We start from the raw sequence: 17,314 nt of genomic DNA on the forward strand, positions 1-17,314 counted from the left end.
AGGTGATACTGAACCGTCTCTTGAAGCCAAACCATGCAGCCCAAAGATATTTTGAGACCATCTCACTAGCTTATTGTTTTTTAAAGTTACATTCATTTAAATCCACCAGTTTTAACCCATTCTGGGCGGGAACCCCATTTGGTGTTTTAAACATTATGTTATAATTTAGCTATTGAAAAACAGCAGATCTACAAGCTCGTAGCGCGCCACTCGGTGGCGCGCTACGAGCTTGTAGGTCTGCTATTTTTGAAAAATCGTGAAAACTGGAGGATTTAGAAGATTTTTTTTAAATTTCGAGGTCAGGACTAAATGGGTTAAACATACACAGAGCTCTCCAGAAAAGTAATGTTCAGAAGTATAAAATGATGTCAGCATAGCCAACTATTAGTCAATAAAGATAAATATAGCTACAGTACAGCTCAGGTCAAATATTCAAATGCTCCTCTGCAGCTCTATGCAGTACATGCCATAAAAGTGTTCTTCTTACTTAGTCGGCACTGTGCACCACATGTTGTCACACATTATTACAAAACAAATTACATGAAGTTGAAGGATTTTAATTTCATAAAAGCTGTTGAAACAGTTGAACTATACTCACCTTACCATAGCGATATGTACCGTAAAATAACTATATTATCATTATCTTTGGGGACACGATATCTAATCTGCATTCTTCATATACGGCTATGTTCAAGTTCAGTTCTAGGTTGTTGTAACAGAAAATGTTGCGCGACATTTCATTCGACACAGATGACGTATTTTCAAGTGAAAAGTGAAGCATAAATTAGGCTTGAGTATGTAGGGACTGTCCTGTAGCAGAGGAGACAGAGGGTCTTTTGTCCATCCCCACTGTGAGCCAAGGCAAAGAACCCCAACCTTCCCACTGTGTCTTGGGAATCTCCCTGGAGAGAAAAGGGGTCACATTTATGCTTCTTCACCACCCTCCAGCCCCCCCATCATCCATTCTCTCCCTTCACCCCAAGTCCAATTAGAAAGAAGGTCGGAGAGGTTTTTGTATGAAAGGGGGCTAGGGCAGTGGGTGAAGTTGTGTGTGTGTGTGTGTGTGTGTGTGTGTGTGTGTGTGTGTGTGTGTGTGTGTGTGTGTGTGTGTGTGTGTGTGTGTGTGTGTGTGTGCGTGTGCGTGCGTGCGCCCCCCATGTGCATGGAGGGGAGGGAATGGGTATTTTCATAGCTTCAGACCACCAACACATTTTCTGCTGTCACATGGCCCTGCCTTTAAAGCTAAGACCATGGGAGGTGAAAGAAAGGCTACATCCTGTCTTGTCAGTTTTTTGTGCCTCTTCCCTCTTTTGCCATACAGTGGATATGGGGATTAGGAAGCTATGGGGTCTCGCCCAAAAAAATGACCCTCTTGTAGCACATGCGGCTCCAGTGACCTCTTAGGCCCTAATGTGCGACCAGTCTACAGGATCTCCTTCTAGGCCTCCCAAGGCTGTGAAAAGCCTTGCACATTAGCCACTCTGCTAACCTCACTAAATAATTAATCCAATTAAGCAATCAAAGGATTGCTTGGAGAGACCACCAGCCCCCACCCACTCGAGGCAAGTCATCCTCTTGTTCTAGAATCTATAGATGAACAAGGACATTATTACAAAGTCTTATGACAATGTTTTGTATTGAAATACTAGATTAATTAATTGGCCATCACAGCTACTGTACACCTACAGTATTGCACTGTTAGCAAATGCACGGTTAATGTCATGGTGCTGTTAGTTCTACAGTATGTGGTCCAAGTGTTGGGTCTGGCCCCCGGACCGTATGTTGCCCACGTGTGTTCTATATGGTATGACAATAAACCTTATCCACGCTAAAGGAGAGAATCAAACATGCACACCAAAAGTAAAAGGACAGAAAGAAACTGCATCTGCAGGTGGATGGATGGACCGATGAATTAAGGATTGAATCGAGGATTGTTAGTTGTTTAGTAACTGGCTATCTTACTAGCTAGCTTGATCATTCATAAGAGAGGATGATATAGGGACGAGCATGGTGCATAGCCTGACCTGATATGAGGGTGTAGGTTTTTAAATGATTATTACCTCAAGTACTAAGTTAAACTGCTAAATAGAATATTTTGAAGAAGACAAACAACATTTTAAACTATAATTTTTATCCCACGATTTTTCAACCAGTGTCAATGATCTATAATGTATTCCTGGGCGCTACACTTCCTCTGCCAACCTGGGGGGGCAACAGACTGACCTCATGCTTCCTTCTATGCATGAGGAGTCCAAGCTGCTTCTTTTCACCTGACAGGGTTGAGTTTCCCTGACCGGACACAGCACGTGGAAGGAACACGTTATTCCGACTAGTTCCTTTCTCCTTCATCAGGCGCCCCGGCTGGCCAGGGGGAGATAGTTTAGAGACCAGTATTACTGCACGTTTGTTGTGAGGGTACCTACCCTAGGGGACACGGGGAGACCATGCAAACACCACACAGACAGGCCCTTTCGCTAAATATAGTAACAATATAGGGTTAACATATAGCTAACCCTATTCCATCGTACAATAAACTATCAAATGGGGCTTAGGTGGTTAAGGAGCCGCTCAACCATTGCAAAACGCTGCACATCGCTTTGGGTTAACATTTGTTCCAGTTTCAGTCATGCTTTCACTGAGAGGAAAGAAAAACATTAGTCCACAACCATTTGCTTTTTCAATCAGAGTAGCCTACTGAGCATGAATATTCAGATTCTTACCTTACTTGCCCAGATGCACAGATGTGAGGTGTTTATGGGAAATCATATCCCTTTGAACTCATTGTAAAAGACTCATGGGGGGAAAAAAGATGATATTTCTAAAATGAGGGCAGTGCTCCTGTAGGCAGGAGTCCTTCACTTGCATTAATTTGCTATTTTTTGCATGCGGCCTGAAATGTTTGGATGAGCTCTCCAGGGGCTGCTGTCAGCATAACCATGGCAGTCCTCACCACTTCAGTCTGTAGTGCTTTTTCTGCCATCAGAGAGGTCAGAGGTGTGTGTGTGTGTGTGTGTGTGTGTGTGTGTGTGTGTGTGTGTGTGTGTGTGTATACTGTACATGTGTGTACGCGTGCGTGCGTGCGTGCGTGCGTGCATGCGTGGTGCGTGTATTACTATACTTCTGAGGGCCAAACGCTGAAAAACATAGATTCTGAGGACAATAATCTGGTTCCCCCAAGAGAAATCTTTAGTTAAGCCTGCAATTCGGAAAATATTCAAGTTGGGCTTATAATTATACATTTAGAGGTTATGTTAAGGAGTAAGCACTTGATTTATGCCTCATTTACAATACAGTAAATACTTGCACGCAATCTCACACACCGGAAATAGCAGATCCACAAGCTCACATACTGTACGTCGCAGGGTTAGGGCTAAAATGGCCAATTTATAATATTGACTTATAATATTGACTTATGAAACGCACAAATATAGTAATACAAACGTGTGCGTGCGTGCGTGTGTTTGTGTGTGTGTGTGTGTGTGTGTGTGTGCGTGTGTGTGTGTGTGTGCAAGCATGTGTGCAGTCTGAGCACACTCACAATTCTTTGAGTGTTTATTTTTCTTTCAGTTTGTGTCTGCCAGTGTGTCGGTTGGGCAGAGGGGGGGAGGATGTTTCAAAATGATCTTCAAACACTTGCTTACAACCTATTGTGCTGGACATGCTGTGTCAAATGAGACATGATCAGAGCTTCAAAAATGAGAAAACAACAACTGGGTTTTTAAGGGGAAAAGCGAGTGCAATCATGCTATTTTACCTGTCACTCAGCGGTGCACTCAGCAGATACCAGGACATTGTGTGGTTATGGATTGAGCAGAGAGACAGCCAGCCACAATGGTTGCTCAAGCCAAGGTCACAAAGCAATAGTAGCTTAACGACTGACAGATTTCATTCAGCCACAGTTGAATAATATAACAGTGGAATAGGATGAATGTGAGCAATCAGCATTTAATCTACATAGTGATGACCCATAGTCGGTACATGGCCGTCGTCACTAGATGGCCACCCTAGAAAGGTTGAAATGAAGAAAATGCCAGCACTCATTGTATGTCCTTTTGATATGAATTTATTTACCTCTGACGTTGATAACGCACGCGTTTCGGCCTGTGTGGCCTTCGTCAGCGTTATGACACCCGTTATGACACCCTAGAAAGGATAGAAGGTCCAGTGGGTTCACGGTGTTTATTTGTCACATACACAGACAATACAGCTGGTATCTTCATATGCATCCATGCAGTAACATTATTATACTTCAAGCTTCCAGTGTGGATAATAGTAATTGAAAGTAAAATAAATGGTGATAAAATAGTAAGTACAGTCCTTATACTTGTGTATAACCAGTACCACTGTCAACAATCCTGCACAATCTATATGTACAGTATACATATACGTATATGTGCATTACTGAAAAATAATAGTATGTATATATACTACGTGAACGACATCTGTACAGTCTGTCTGTGTCTGTAACATTAATCCAGATACAGTTATAGCTGGTCTTGTGTTCTGGTGATGTTGTGCTGCATGCATGCGCTGTTGTAACGGTAACAGGAAAGGTGGCAGGTGCGCACCAAAACATTCTGGGCACAATGGGCTAGAATGAGTTGGCACTAGGGAACTGTGGGAAACCGGAAGACTTCTCACTTTGGGGTGAGAAGGGTGCCCACTCTTCTCGCCCAAAGTGCCCACTTTTCCTGGTGCCCACTTTTCCCTAGTACTCAGTCTTCCCAAAAAGATGGTGCCTATAGATTTCCATAGTGTCTACCTTTAATTGCTGTATTCGTTGTAAACCACCCTCTGTAGCCCTTGCCTTGCAGTCATGTCTTGAGCATCTGCTGTACCAGGAAGTGATGCAGTCAGTCAGCACATGTCAGTCACAACCTGCTCATCGGGAGCAATTAGGGGTTCGGTGTCTTGCTCAAGGACACTTTGACACTAACTCAGGGGGACCCCGGGATCGAACTGCACAGCCACTCTACCCCTGAGCCACTGTAGTAGAGGTAGATTCTCTTTAGTCTGTGGACATAGAAGAGGCATTGTCTTTCCGCCTTACAGTATTGTGTATGTCAGAGCCCCCATATGAAGTTACCAGCCCAGCTGGTAACACATTGCTTTCACAGTGGAACTTGAATCAGCCTCCTGTCGTTTGTTTTTTTGACGTGAAAACAGAGGTTGTTATCCCCTCACCATGATGTCAGGGCTCTTGTTATTGTCTTGATGACTACCATCCTTTCCAGTGTGGCCATGTAGTTGACATCCATGCAGGACATGGTGTGACTGCAACGTAGGCCTATCTGACAAAAAGGAAAATTACTTGCTTGGATATGACGTCGTAAACTGAATAGTAGAAAGAGGAAAGAAAGAGTGTGGGCTCGAGTAGCTCGGTAAACTCGCTACTCAATGATGATGGATTGACCCACATGATGTCACAGGGGACGGAAATAATTCCTATAAGAATCCCATTAATTTCAATGGGGAAATTCAGGTCGCGGATACAAGCGGCCGAAATGATTTTTCTCAGACGGATGGCTGGCATCCCCCTTAGATATAGGTGAGAAGGTCAGTCACAAGAGACACAGTGGCGGATTCAACTATCTGGGGGCTCCCAACAAAGCTGAGCCACCGGCGGGGAGCCAGCGGGTGGGCCTCGGGGCTCATGCATATGTTGAGCAAATTTTTTATGGACTTTTTTGTGCAAAACTAAAACTAAAAACTAAAACTGCTTGGAATGGATACAGCATCATGAAAACCCCCTAGTTTGACACGTCAAAGCATGATGACATTCTTTATTTTTTGCCTTCTAAAAAACAAAAATACATTGCATGGATGCACCTGGGACGTATCCTCAGTGATGTATCCCAAGGTCATCTGGGTTTCGGGTCTCCCAACATCATACCCCTCACTCAGGTGACCCAGCCGGGGTGATCAAGTCCCGACTTAAGTCCCAGTAGCTAGTCACTATAAATACAATAACTAAAACAGAAATACATTGCATGGATGCACCTGGGACGTATCCTCAGTGATGTATCCCAAGGTCATCGGGGTTTCGGGTCTCCCCTCACTCAGGTGACCCAGCTGGGGTGATCAAGTCCCGACTTACGTCCCAGTAGCTACCCTCGATCAGTCCCATTAGGGAAAAACCAGGGCCACACAATCCGTTCCTCCTGAACTACTCTGCCGGGACTGGGAGGTACTATTCTGGCGCGTGGAAGGACTAGGCTCTGTGGGTTGACTCCTGTCCGGGCCCCTCCTACGTCTCACCAGGTCCACTCCTGCTCTCACCAGGTCCAGCCCTGTGCGTTGCACCAGACTGCTGTTTACATTCCGTCTCTCCAGTGGTCACCAGACTATTCCTGGTTGTCACGTAGTCTATTCCTATGAGTCACTATAAATAGAATAACTAAAACAAAAATACATCGCATGGATGCACCTGGGACGTATCCTCAGTGATGTATCCCAAGGTCGTATAGGTTGTTAATGGTATGGTCACATATTATGCCAATTATGAAAATTGCTCAACATATGCAAGTTAGCATCCGGCAGTTTCTACCTGCTGGGGACCCATACTCAGCATTTCTAACGTAAAACCACTGTTCGGGGGGCACGGTGACACAGTTGGTAGTGCTGTCGCCTCACAGCTAGAAGGTCCTGGGTTCGATTCCCGCTCGGGACGCTGTGGGCGCTGGCGGTGTGTTTCCTCCTGCGCGTCATCAGTGCCCATACCCGATGCAGGGTATGTGCGGAGTTTGCATGTTCTCCCCGTGTCCCCTAGGGTAGGTACCCTCACAAAAACATGCAGTAATCCTGGTCTCTAAACTGCCTCCCCCTGCCCAGCCGGGGCCTGATGGAGGGGAAAGGAACTGGTTGGAATAACGTGTTCCTTCCGCGCTACGTCCAACCAGGGAAACTCCCCCCTGTCGGGTGCAAAGGAGCAGCTTGGACACTCAGGCATGAAGGAAGCATGAGTTCAAGTCCGTTACTCTCCCCATGTCCCCCATATATGGGGACTAGGTTGGCAGAGGGTGTGTAGAGCCCAGGATCATTAGATAATTGACACAGAGGTAGAAAATGGGTTACAAAATCGTGGGATAAAATTAAAAAAAGAAAGAAACCACTGTTCGGGTTCACAATGGGGCTACCAATGACTAGTCTAAACAAGTATGCACCCCACATTGTCACATCATAAATGTGTAAAACAGTGGGTAAAAGAACCTATTGCATGTAATATAAATTTGTTTATTTATGTACACTACACATAATTATGATTTACCACAATGATGCATGGATGGAGCTAGGTGAGAGAGAGAGAGAGAGAGAGAGAGAGAGAGGAGAGAGAGCGAACACATCCGGTTTGTGCAGACTGATGTGTCATATGACCACTGGCCCTCTGGTATCTACTCTCTAGTTACTGAGCGCAGCATCTGTCTGTAGTTCAAGGTGCTTCTTTAATTGTTCCATTCCTTCGACCATGGCGGCACTGGCGGCAAACAGAGCGATGGACATCAACGGCACCATGGCAGCAGCGAGAGAACACACCCAGGCGGTGTCCAGAAACTACATCTCTCAACCCAGGCTGAGTACGTATAATGTCAAGCCGTATTAGACAGACTAGCTAACATGCTAGTCTGGTTAGTAGTGAACTTGCTAACGGTTTGTTGATATTGCTAAATGGCTATGCTAGTAAACTGTGACTCAGTTCACTTCTGTTTACCTCGAAAGAACATTCGGTCATATTGGTCAATTCTGATTGCTTTGTTTGCACAAATTGCTCATCCGTGCCTGCAGCTAAGCAAGCCAGCTAACACAACTAAGCTACGTAATGCTAACGGTGTCTGGTCTGCGACATTTATTATTTAGCGGCCCAGCTAAATAAATCGTGATGTGATATGTGCATATGTGAATATCTACAGCAAGTAGGCCTGTGTGTGATTGTCACGGTTTCATTATAATGTACAGAACAACTAAGTGGTTTTATAGCAGAGCAGATGTCACGACTGACTGACTGAAAATCAGCTGACTGAGTCACTGAGATGGCGAATGAATGAATTCCAAACGGAATCATCTGGTATTGTCTTGATGAGTTTTTTTTAACAACGTCTCAGTTATAAAGCTATATGTTAGAAAATGATGTGGCGTGGTTCCTCTTTTTGTATGTATGGTTGATTTCATAGGTTGTTATGATGCTAACGGTGTCTAGTAGTCGGTGTGTCGTGACAGAGGGGGGGGGGGGGGGGGGGGGGGGGGGTGAGAGAGATAATCCATCATGTGACGTGATCACGTGAGAAGCGCACCCTGCAGCATGATGAGCATGATTCTGCATGCAACGCGTCTGTCTGTTGCAGAGAATCTGCAGTTCTTCTAATTAGGTATTCCCTGGTTCCTGATGAATATAGCCTCGGAAACACAGACGTTTTTATTTCCAGGGAGAAAAAAATATAGCTCCACATTAAGAAGAATACTCTGTCTGTAGCTGTATTGTTTGATTATCATGTTATTGCAAAGTGACCCCAATAAGTGAAACATTGTATGTATTATACTGCTGTGTAATGACATTCTTGCCACACCGATGCTGATCAATTCAGTTCATAGACCCTGGGTATCTGATAAAAAATCACACCTGTGTGAACTGAGTGGTGCAACTCCTCTAACGCGCAACTCCTCTGACGCGCGCGTCAGCATCACCGTCAGGGAATGTTCCCTTTTTGAGTGGTGTAAACCACTCCTACAACTGGCTTTGTTAGTTTGTCTGTCTGTTCGTACCAAAAAATGAGCATGGTTGCTATGGTCACCCAGTTCACACGGGTGTGATTTAATTACGTCAGACATTACGTCAGACCACAGCTGATCAGTCTATATAAGACCTTACACCACTCGGTTCACACGGGTGTGATTTTTAATCAATGAAGGGTGGCTCCACTGCCCGCGTTGACGGAGACGCGACGCGTGCATTAAAATTGAACCGGTGCGTTTTTTGACGTACGCGACGGAGCGTCCGGTGGAGCCCTGGCGTTAGCAGGCAACAGTGCAACACTATCTCTCTCTGTTTCTGGCACAACAGTGCCACTTTTGCCCCGGGCCCTAGGTACTCTAAACATCGGGACATAGTCACATAGGTTGGGACATGGGGACATTGCTGTTCCTTGGAGTGGTTGCAACACTCAAAGCGTAGGTGCTACACTTTGAGTTTGACCAGTTTGACCTTCAACTTTGAGTTGAAGAAGCAACGTTAATTAATGTCAGAGTTGGCAAGAATTTAACAATAGCATGAGATATTACAGAAATAAACCAAGCCATGTCCGTCTGGCCTGACGTCAATCAAATGGGAGACTGCAAAACAATACAACAATATAAAAGTATAGATGCATGCAATGTTAAAGGGTAAGACCACTTTTTGAGAGGTTTGGGTTGTTTTCTTACCTTTTATTATGGGCAAACTATTCCATTCCATGAGTTATTTCGCTCTGTTGTGGTGTTTATTAGCAATTTAAGAAATAAGAAATAGTCGCTCATTGACTTCCATTGTAACGGGGAAACAGCTCTCAGTCACTCTTTTAGCATATGAACCAACCAACGCAACAAAAGATTCTGACAGTTTATGACATCAGGAAAACTCATGTGGTTTTATTTTCGTTTTTTAAGATAGATTTATAAAGTTAAGCAGTACAACAGTGTTCCCAACTCTCGCGGGGACGTCTTGCGAGGTTTAGTTTGTAAACAAGTCTCCACGCTGTTTTGAGATTCACCCAGCTGCATGGTAACGCCCTGCCTGCCTGTGATTGGCCTACCGACACTGCCCATCTTGACTGTCCTCCGAGTTGGTGGTGGATATGCTGGATGCCTGGATAGTCTGATACTCCGTGGTGGGAAATAATACAAGTAGTATGGTATGATACAAGAGAATGCTAACTTGTACGTTTTTATTTTTGTACACGAGGCAAACTAATATTGTTTATGCCGTTTGCTTTGATGGAATAATTGATTGATGCACGCCATAATATGATTTGATTTGGGTGTGTTCTAAAATAAAGTGTTTGTGTTGATTATTGTGTAATTTGTTTGTATGTGTAAACTTGAAACATTATTGTATTAAAAATGTCTATTTTCCCTTCATCTTTATCCTTTTTAGTGTAATAGTATTAGTTTACTATAATTAGATTAATACATGATAATCAACACTAGCACTTTATTTAAAACACACCCAAATCTGTCGCGTGTGCCAAGCTGTCAGTCTCTTGTAGCCTATTATTTATTTCTCAATCTCACCACGGACCTCGCGTCAGTCAAGACGGGCAGTGTCAGTAGACCAATCACAGGCAGGCGGGGCGTTACCATGCCTCAGCCATGCCTATGCTCGGACACAAACGGAATTCACACATTCCCAAATACACAGCCATAGATCGGTACTAGGAAGACATTCACTCCGGGCGAGGGGCCCGGTATGATTGATGGACTGAATTTACAAAAACCTCTGATCACCACAAATGTATGGGGCACACAATAGACAGGTGCGTTGTGATTGGTGCTGGGTAATTAATCACACCACCTGTCAACTGTGTTATACATTTATGCATTCCTGGTCAATTTGTGATGACATTTGTGGTGATCAGAGAGGAAGTATTGGTCAATTCTGTCCTTCAGTCATAACGGGCCCCTCGCCCGGGGTGAATGTCTTCCATGTGCAGCTCCTGGAAAAGTGGAGATATTTGACTAAACGCACGTTTTCTGCCAGAACTTTCAAATGGATATGAAACTAGAGGACAATATCTGACTCCCAAGTCTTAGAAATTATTTATTGGGTGAGTACACACGCCATGCTAACCGCGAGCGGAAGGGACCGATCTATGGCTGGGATTTGGGAATACATGATATGTACAGTATGTGCAATCAGACATTCTAGGCCTAGTTCAGCCAGTGCAGAGACTAGACTGTGAGTGAGTGTGATGACCTGAGTTCGTATCTGACCTTGTCTTTTATCTCATGTCTCTTCTCTCTCTCTGGCCTCTGCACTTGGTTTCCTGTCTCTCTCTCTATTCTAGCTCATTATTTTGTGTGTAAAAGGAGTTTTCCAAACATCTCACGTTTGATGCAGTAATCGTTTTTTGTCGGTGAATTTTGCGGAGGGCGGCTCTTTCTCAAGTCTGCTCGGATGCAGACGTGCATGACTTGCATGCTACTAACGTGGAACGTTTGGAAAATTCCTTTACACCCCATATATGGGTGTAAACACCTTAGTGAATCGGGCCCGTTATAGTCAAGTGATCACGATGGATTTTTGAGGGGTGCTAGCTAGAGCTGCCAACGAATATTCCATATTCGAACGAATTTTCGTATCAAAAAAATAAATGAATAACTGAATATATAAAATTAAGGTTCAAAATAAAAATGCTGTGCAAGTTTTCGCCAGACGGTGCCGTGGGTAAGCGTTGTGAGCTTGTAGATTAGTTATATTTGCCACGCGACACGCCGACACCGGCATACATTGAAGAATAAATCAGCTGCCTCACAGTCCTCCTAAACGCAGACTACGCAGGCTGCGTAGGTTCCCCGATTCACAAAAGGCCCCCGCCCGCCCTGCGCAAAGTCGGCAAAGAGCGCACTACGTTATTTGCGTACGGACGGTGCGCAAATAACGGTGAGCACAGGGCGGGCGGGGCCTTTTACGTTATTTGCGCAGTGAGTGTACGCTGCTCAGAAGGGTGAAATCTTCCGTCAACAGCGTACCTAGTGATCAGAATCAGAGACAGGCCTGGCCTACACCGAAACTTATTTTGCTTCGGTGTTGTTTCGGACGGATGGAAGAGTATATTTTTAGACAACACACAGATCTATCACTCATCAATCTTCAATCATGAAGCGACTTTATCCTTCAGGAAATTATAAAAAGATAAATAAAATGCGTAAGGATGAACTGCGGCGCCGGTCCGGCAGCAGCAGCAATGCAGTGTTCTGTTCTGTGAATTAATACTGACTCCGTGCCGTGTAGTTTTACGGGAGAAGGGAGAATGCATGCGTTGTGTTCCAACTCGGTTTTCAGCAGCGCCAATGCGCGGAGAGAGAGAGAGAGTTGCGCCAGCAATGCGATCTTAAATGTTATGTCTCAGGTTGTATTGGTGTAAATATAATTATTAAAAAATCCGACTGGCCCCGAATCGGAATCGAAATCCGAATATGTCGAATTGCTCGAATCCACGTGGGTTTTTAAAACGAATATCCGAATGTAATTTTTGGACAATTCCGGCAGCACTAGTGCTAGCCCCTCCTATATACAGGTTTAATGTTTGTTTTTAGTTCAATGTTTGTTTTAACGCCATTGACAATGAAAGGGAAAATTGTCATATTGTCCCTCATTATGTCATATTGTCTCTTTATTGTTAATGGCATTTAATGTTTGTTGGCACCGTTTTGTTTTACATCACCTAATCAACATGAGTTAGACTTTATTATATTAGCGCCCCTCACTTCACACGGGTGTGATTTTTCATATACCATCCTCAATTCTGAACAATGCTGTCCCTCAATAACCTACCTGACCTGCTTAGTGCTTTCTAGTTAGTCCTATTTCCTGTGCTATTTCTCTCTGATATGCCTCTGACTAACATTCGGGCCTAGTTCACATCTCCCTCATTACGCCTTTTGAACAGTGAACACTTCCCAGGCCATGAAGATAGCCAGGTGATGTTTTTCCTTGTGAGAGTATCAGCAAGGCAAGCATACACTAAAAGCCTCTTAGCAAAATGGGAAAGGGAATGAAATGACTTAATGGAGCTGAGGCTATCGTCGGAAAGCTAAGGATTGAAGATGCTGCCTTTTAGAACCCTCATTCTGTCTGGGGAGGGGGTCCTCTTCCCTCTAATTTCTGCTTCCTATTTTCATTTATCAAACATAATGTCCAAGCAGCAAGGTGAGGCTGAGGCACATTCTGATGATGATGTTACGCAGTTTGAACCCAAAGGATAATCTCAAGAAAACAGTGAAGACCTTTTTCTTTCTTTTTTGGTGTGCAACCACTCCTATAGACAGCTATGTGTGTCCCTGGGTCTGTCTGTCCAAGCACGAAAATAGCGTTATAGCGTTTGTTCACTGTTGTACAGACAGACACACACAGGCCAGGGAGGAGGGCGTGTACAGTACAGTACGTACAGCATTAGTACAGCACCACTCACTTCAGACGGGTCTGATTTATTTTTGAGTGGTGTAAACCACTCCAACAACTGGCTTTGTACCCGTGTTTGTTCGTACCAAAAAAACGAGCATGGTTACTATGGTCACTGACATTACGTCAGACCACAGCTGATCAGGCTATATAAGACCTTGCACCACTCAGTTCACACGGGTGTGATTTTTAATGTACACCTAATGCTTGATGTCCTTCCTCCACTTAATCTCAGCCATTTTAAAATGTATTATTGATCATTTCTAAACCTTGTTTTTTGTTGTTGTAGACAGAGTATGGATAATATCAAGTTGTCGTTAGCGATGAACAACTCGGTAGCATTTTACTGTAGGAACTCGGCTGTTACCTTTTTCGTTTAAATTCCTTTGTTAATTTCATTGACCGTCATTGACCCTATTTTGAAGCCAAATTTGTCTTGGATAGAAAAGGCATTGAAAATAATCTAGAAGAGACGGGTGTTGATGGTTTTGCATTGCTTTTGTGACTTTACTTTTCCTGAAGTACCGGTAAGTCGTTTTGAAATGGAAATGGGATAATAAACAAAAGAGGTTTATCACCAGCGCAAGTCATTTCTTATAATAAGAGGCCTTTGTCTCTGATGTCACATGCGACAAAGGCTATTAACCCACAAAATGTCTTTCTGCCATTGTTTTAGTGGCTTATTCAGTCCTTTGGTGTTATGAAAAGACATGGCAGTATGCTTCTTTGTGAGGAACTAATTAGTGGCAATGATGTAGTCTAGTTACAACAAACAAATGTCTCATCTGTCAGCATCAAAGTAATTTCTATCAAATCTGTTATTTTTGTAGCGGTTCTATAATCTGCATCCTAATTAAGTCTAAGCAGCTAGCTTGTCAGTGAAAGAAGTACTATGGGCGTGTGCCATTGTTATAATGAAAGAATATAACACTTTGGACTAAACATGTGACACTGTTCCTGATGTTGCAAGAGGACAAACCTATCCAAGTGCACGGTGCAAAGATTTCCATTTGAATACATGGCAGGTCATAATAGAGAAGTAAGGATGAGTATTTTATTAACTAGGAAAAACCCAGTCTTTCTTAACTTCTGCTAAAGCTGCATCACTTTTTCTCCTAAAGATATTTTCACAGCCTTGTAAATATAACTTACGGTATTACTACACAGGTTAGTGTCTGCCTTGTGAGTTTGTCTGTTCCCGTTTTTGCTTCTGACATTAAGGAAATGTTCCAGTTTAGAAGTTTCTGGTTTTCACATGGCCAAGAATGAGAAATGCAGAAGAGAGGCTTTGTATGCCGAACGGTTTGGCAAATGGTTGACCACGTGTGACAAAATGTGCTCTATCCATGGTTTCAGATTTAAATTCTTGTGAACACAACACTTGGCATTAAGGTCCAACATCTGTCTCTAATGTATGGGCTGGGTCACTCACAACAAATCTATACTGTCCTGCCAGTAAACTGTCCTGCAGACAGGCCAGTCGATCTAAGATTTGACCCAAACGAAATTACAATATTAATCGTTCAAGGATTTTCTATGATCCTTTGGTGGGGTCATCCAAATTACATACTGTATTTAAAATTGAATGAAATAATTAGTGGATCATGGCAAATTCAGGGGTTGAATGTTGGGGTACCATTAACAACCTATAAGGCAAAACATTTCAAAATGTCATGCTTTAAGTAGCATGTGATTACGGTTCACAACTGTGGCCTGTACGCGCTCGGAACACTGTGGCCTGTACTCGCTCAGAACACTTTTTAGAATCGTAATATCTTGGATTCTTCTTTTTGGCTCAAAACAGGCTTGATTTGCGCCTCATTTCTCTAACGATATGATCCCTGGTTACAAAATGTAAACTTTTGGGTGAATTAACAGACTTACTGCTTATGGCGGAACGCTCCGCCATAAGGAATGTAATTACCTTCCGCTCCTGGCGGATTGATCCGTCAGATAAGCTTTATTCTTGATATCCCGATCGCTGATTTCAATTTTTTTCATTGTTATTTTGGCTTGGCCTTTCCTTCTTTAGCGATCCTAGACCGGCTTGTGCAACTTCGCCCCCGCCCGCATCCCATTATACAGGCTGACTAAAAGCTGAATAACTCCTAATCTACGGAGCTCTCCGTGGTTTGGATAAAACGCACGATGTTCGGAGGTCTTTGCTGATTATCCGGTGGTCTAGATGGAAACATTGGCGCTTTTTAGAGCAAGGATGGCTATATTTTAGCTCGCTAGCATTGACGCTATTTATTTAGCCCACAACAGGATATCCGTCCTGTGTGTTCACCCTCTAAATCGCCCCCGCATCCCTCGGCTCTGAGGTTGGCTTTGCGTCCAGCAGGTGGCAGTAAATTAATTTACCATGATCCACTAAATATTTCATTCACAGTTTTTAATGTTATTTGGATGGCCCTAAGGATCATAAAAACAAAACCTTGAACGATTACTATTGCAATTTATTTTTAGTCACGCCCCTTTTTTAGCTTAGATTGACTGGCCTAAAGAGGCCCCACTTTGCTCACTGATTTGCTCCCAGTCTGAGCATAATAACATGCTTGCTCTCCCAATCGATGTATTTAGTTGGGGAGTCCTTGTCTTCTGTGTAACATCCGGTACTAGCTTTGGACTGTGCAGCACTATCAGATGTCCGGGATGCTAAGCGATCATCGTTGATTTTAATAACTAAGTCAAATGAAGCTCTAATCAAGCCCAAAATATTGCATTTTACGCAGCGATGCACATAAAGACTGCGCGCGTGCGTGATCGACCGTGCACGCGCGGATTTCGGCCGGTTTTAGGTAGATTACATCGGCCGTTAGCCAAACAAGCTAAAAGTTGCTACATTTTGTTATATTAAGCTCCCGATTACAGGGGATTAAACTATTACGTCAATTACATCAGTGGCCATAAGGGATTTATTGATTCATTACGTCAATAGCCATAAGGGGGTTAAAGGTATATTCAGTGATTTCACTTAATTCAAATATCACTACTTTTTCAACACGTTTTGTTGTGATAATCTTCCCTACTATAGAGTGTGCTGACCATATAAGGAGTTCCTCCCTGTCCCCAGCCTTCATCCAATCAGGATAGAGAGGGTCCTTCCGCCAATCATGATCGAGTGGTGGCGGGCCTTGGTGTGTGACGTGCTGTTGGCCCGTCGCGTGTCCCCCCACTGTAGTGCGTGCATGTGCACATGTTGTTACTGGGGCAGACCGGGGGGGGGGGGGGGGGGTTTCCAAATCACCCAAATCACTGAATGCTCCTTTAAATTAGTCAATACCACAATGTTATATGAATTTTGCCACAACATTACTACAAATAGCTTCATGAATGGTTGACCTTGTAGAGCACACACAATGTGGGCCGAATGCTGCCTGTTATGATGACCTTACTTTTTTGTATCTCTTAAAGATGACATCAGTTTCAATTATCAAAACAAATTGTCACAGGTAATGGCATTCATGAACCCTATATTTTATAAAGCATTTTCATTCATCCATTGTTAAACTTTGTGGCAAACGGGTGGATGCAACTTGTCCAGACAGAGCAATCCTTTTTGAATCGTTTAAAATGTGTGCTGATAGATGCAGGCAATCTGTTTAAAATTGGATAGTTAATATTATTAACTCGGTAACCATGCTACCATCCCTCCCAACGGGCAGCAAGGCCGTTTATAGCATGTATTGCAATGGATAAAGACAGAAAAACGGGTGCGCTTCCTCTGTAAACTGCCCTTGGTTGAGGCAGTGGGTGCTCAGCTTTGAAAATAACTTGACTCATAAACCAACTAAATGGAAAAAGCAGCACTCCAAAATAAATATGCAAGACTGGATCAGATCATGCAATTTCTCATGTTTATTTGCGAACGCTAACGTGTTTCGGCAGAGCCTTCTTCAGAGCAGACTAATATGTGATACTGGGGATGTGGGTCTCTCTTTTAAAGCCAACATTTGATCATCCCCACCTGTGTAGGGGGAGGTCCTTACCAGTGGTGTAATGGTGTTTGTTTGTTTGTTTTTCGGTACCAAGGAACGTCCACATGTGCACTCACGCGTGCGTATCGCGGCATGCACACAGAACAGCTGATATAGCATGAATAAACCTATATTGTTAAATTGTGTATGAGAGTTTGACACACAAACACAAAAGTAGACAGTC

The 17,314-nt window shown here is 43.5% G+C and overlaps 1 protein-coding gene across 1 annotated transcript in view; it reads left to right on the forward strand.

The window, feature by feature from the left end:
- The first annotated feature begins 7,338 nt into the window (after positions 1-7,338).
- Positions 7,339-17,314, forward strand: part of atp6v1ba (ATPase, H+ transporting, lysosomal, V1 subunit B, member a) — a 37,693-nt gene continuing 27,717 nt past the window's right edge. The window contains exon 1 of the mRNA XM_079512212.1: positions 7,339-7,574. Coding sequence (XP_079368338.1) covers positions 7,466-7,574 — 109 coding nt within the window. The 5' untranslated portion in view covers positions 7,339-7,465. The remainder of the gene's footprint in view (positions 7,575-17,314) is intronic.

Source organism: Electrona antarctica (assembly GCF_951216825.1).
Source record: "Electrona antarctica genome assembly, chromosome: 10".
NCBI classification, from domain to species: Eukaryota; Metazoa; Chordata; class Actinopteri; order Myctophiformes; family Myctophidae; genus Electrona; species Electrona antarctica.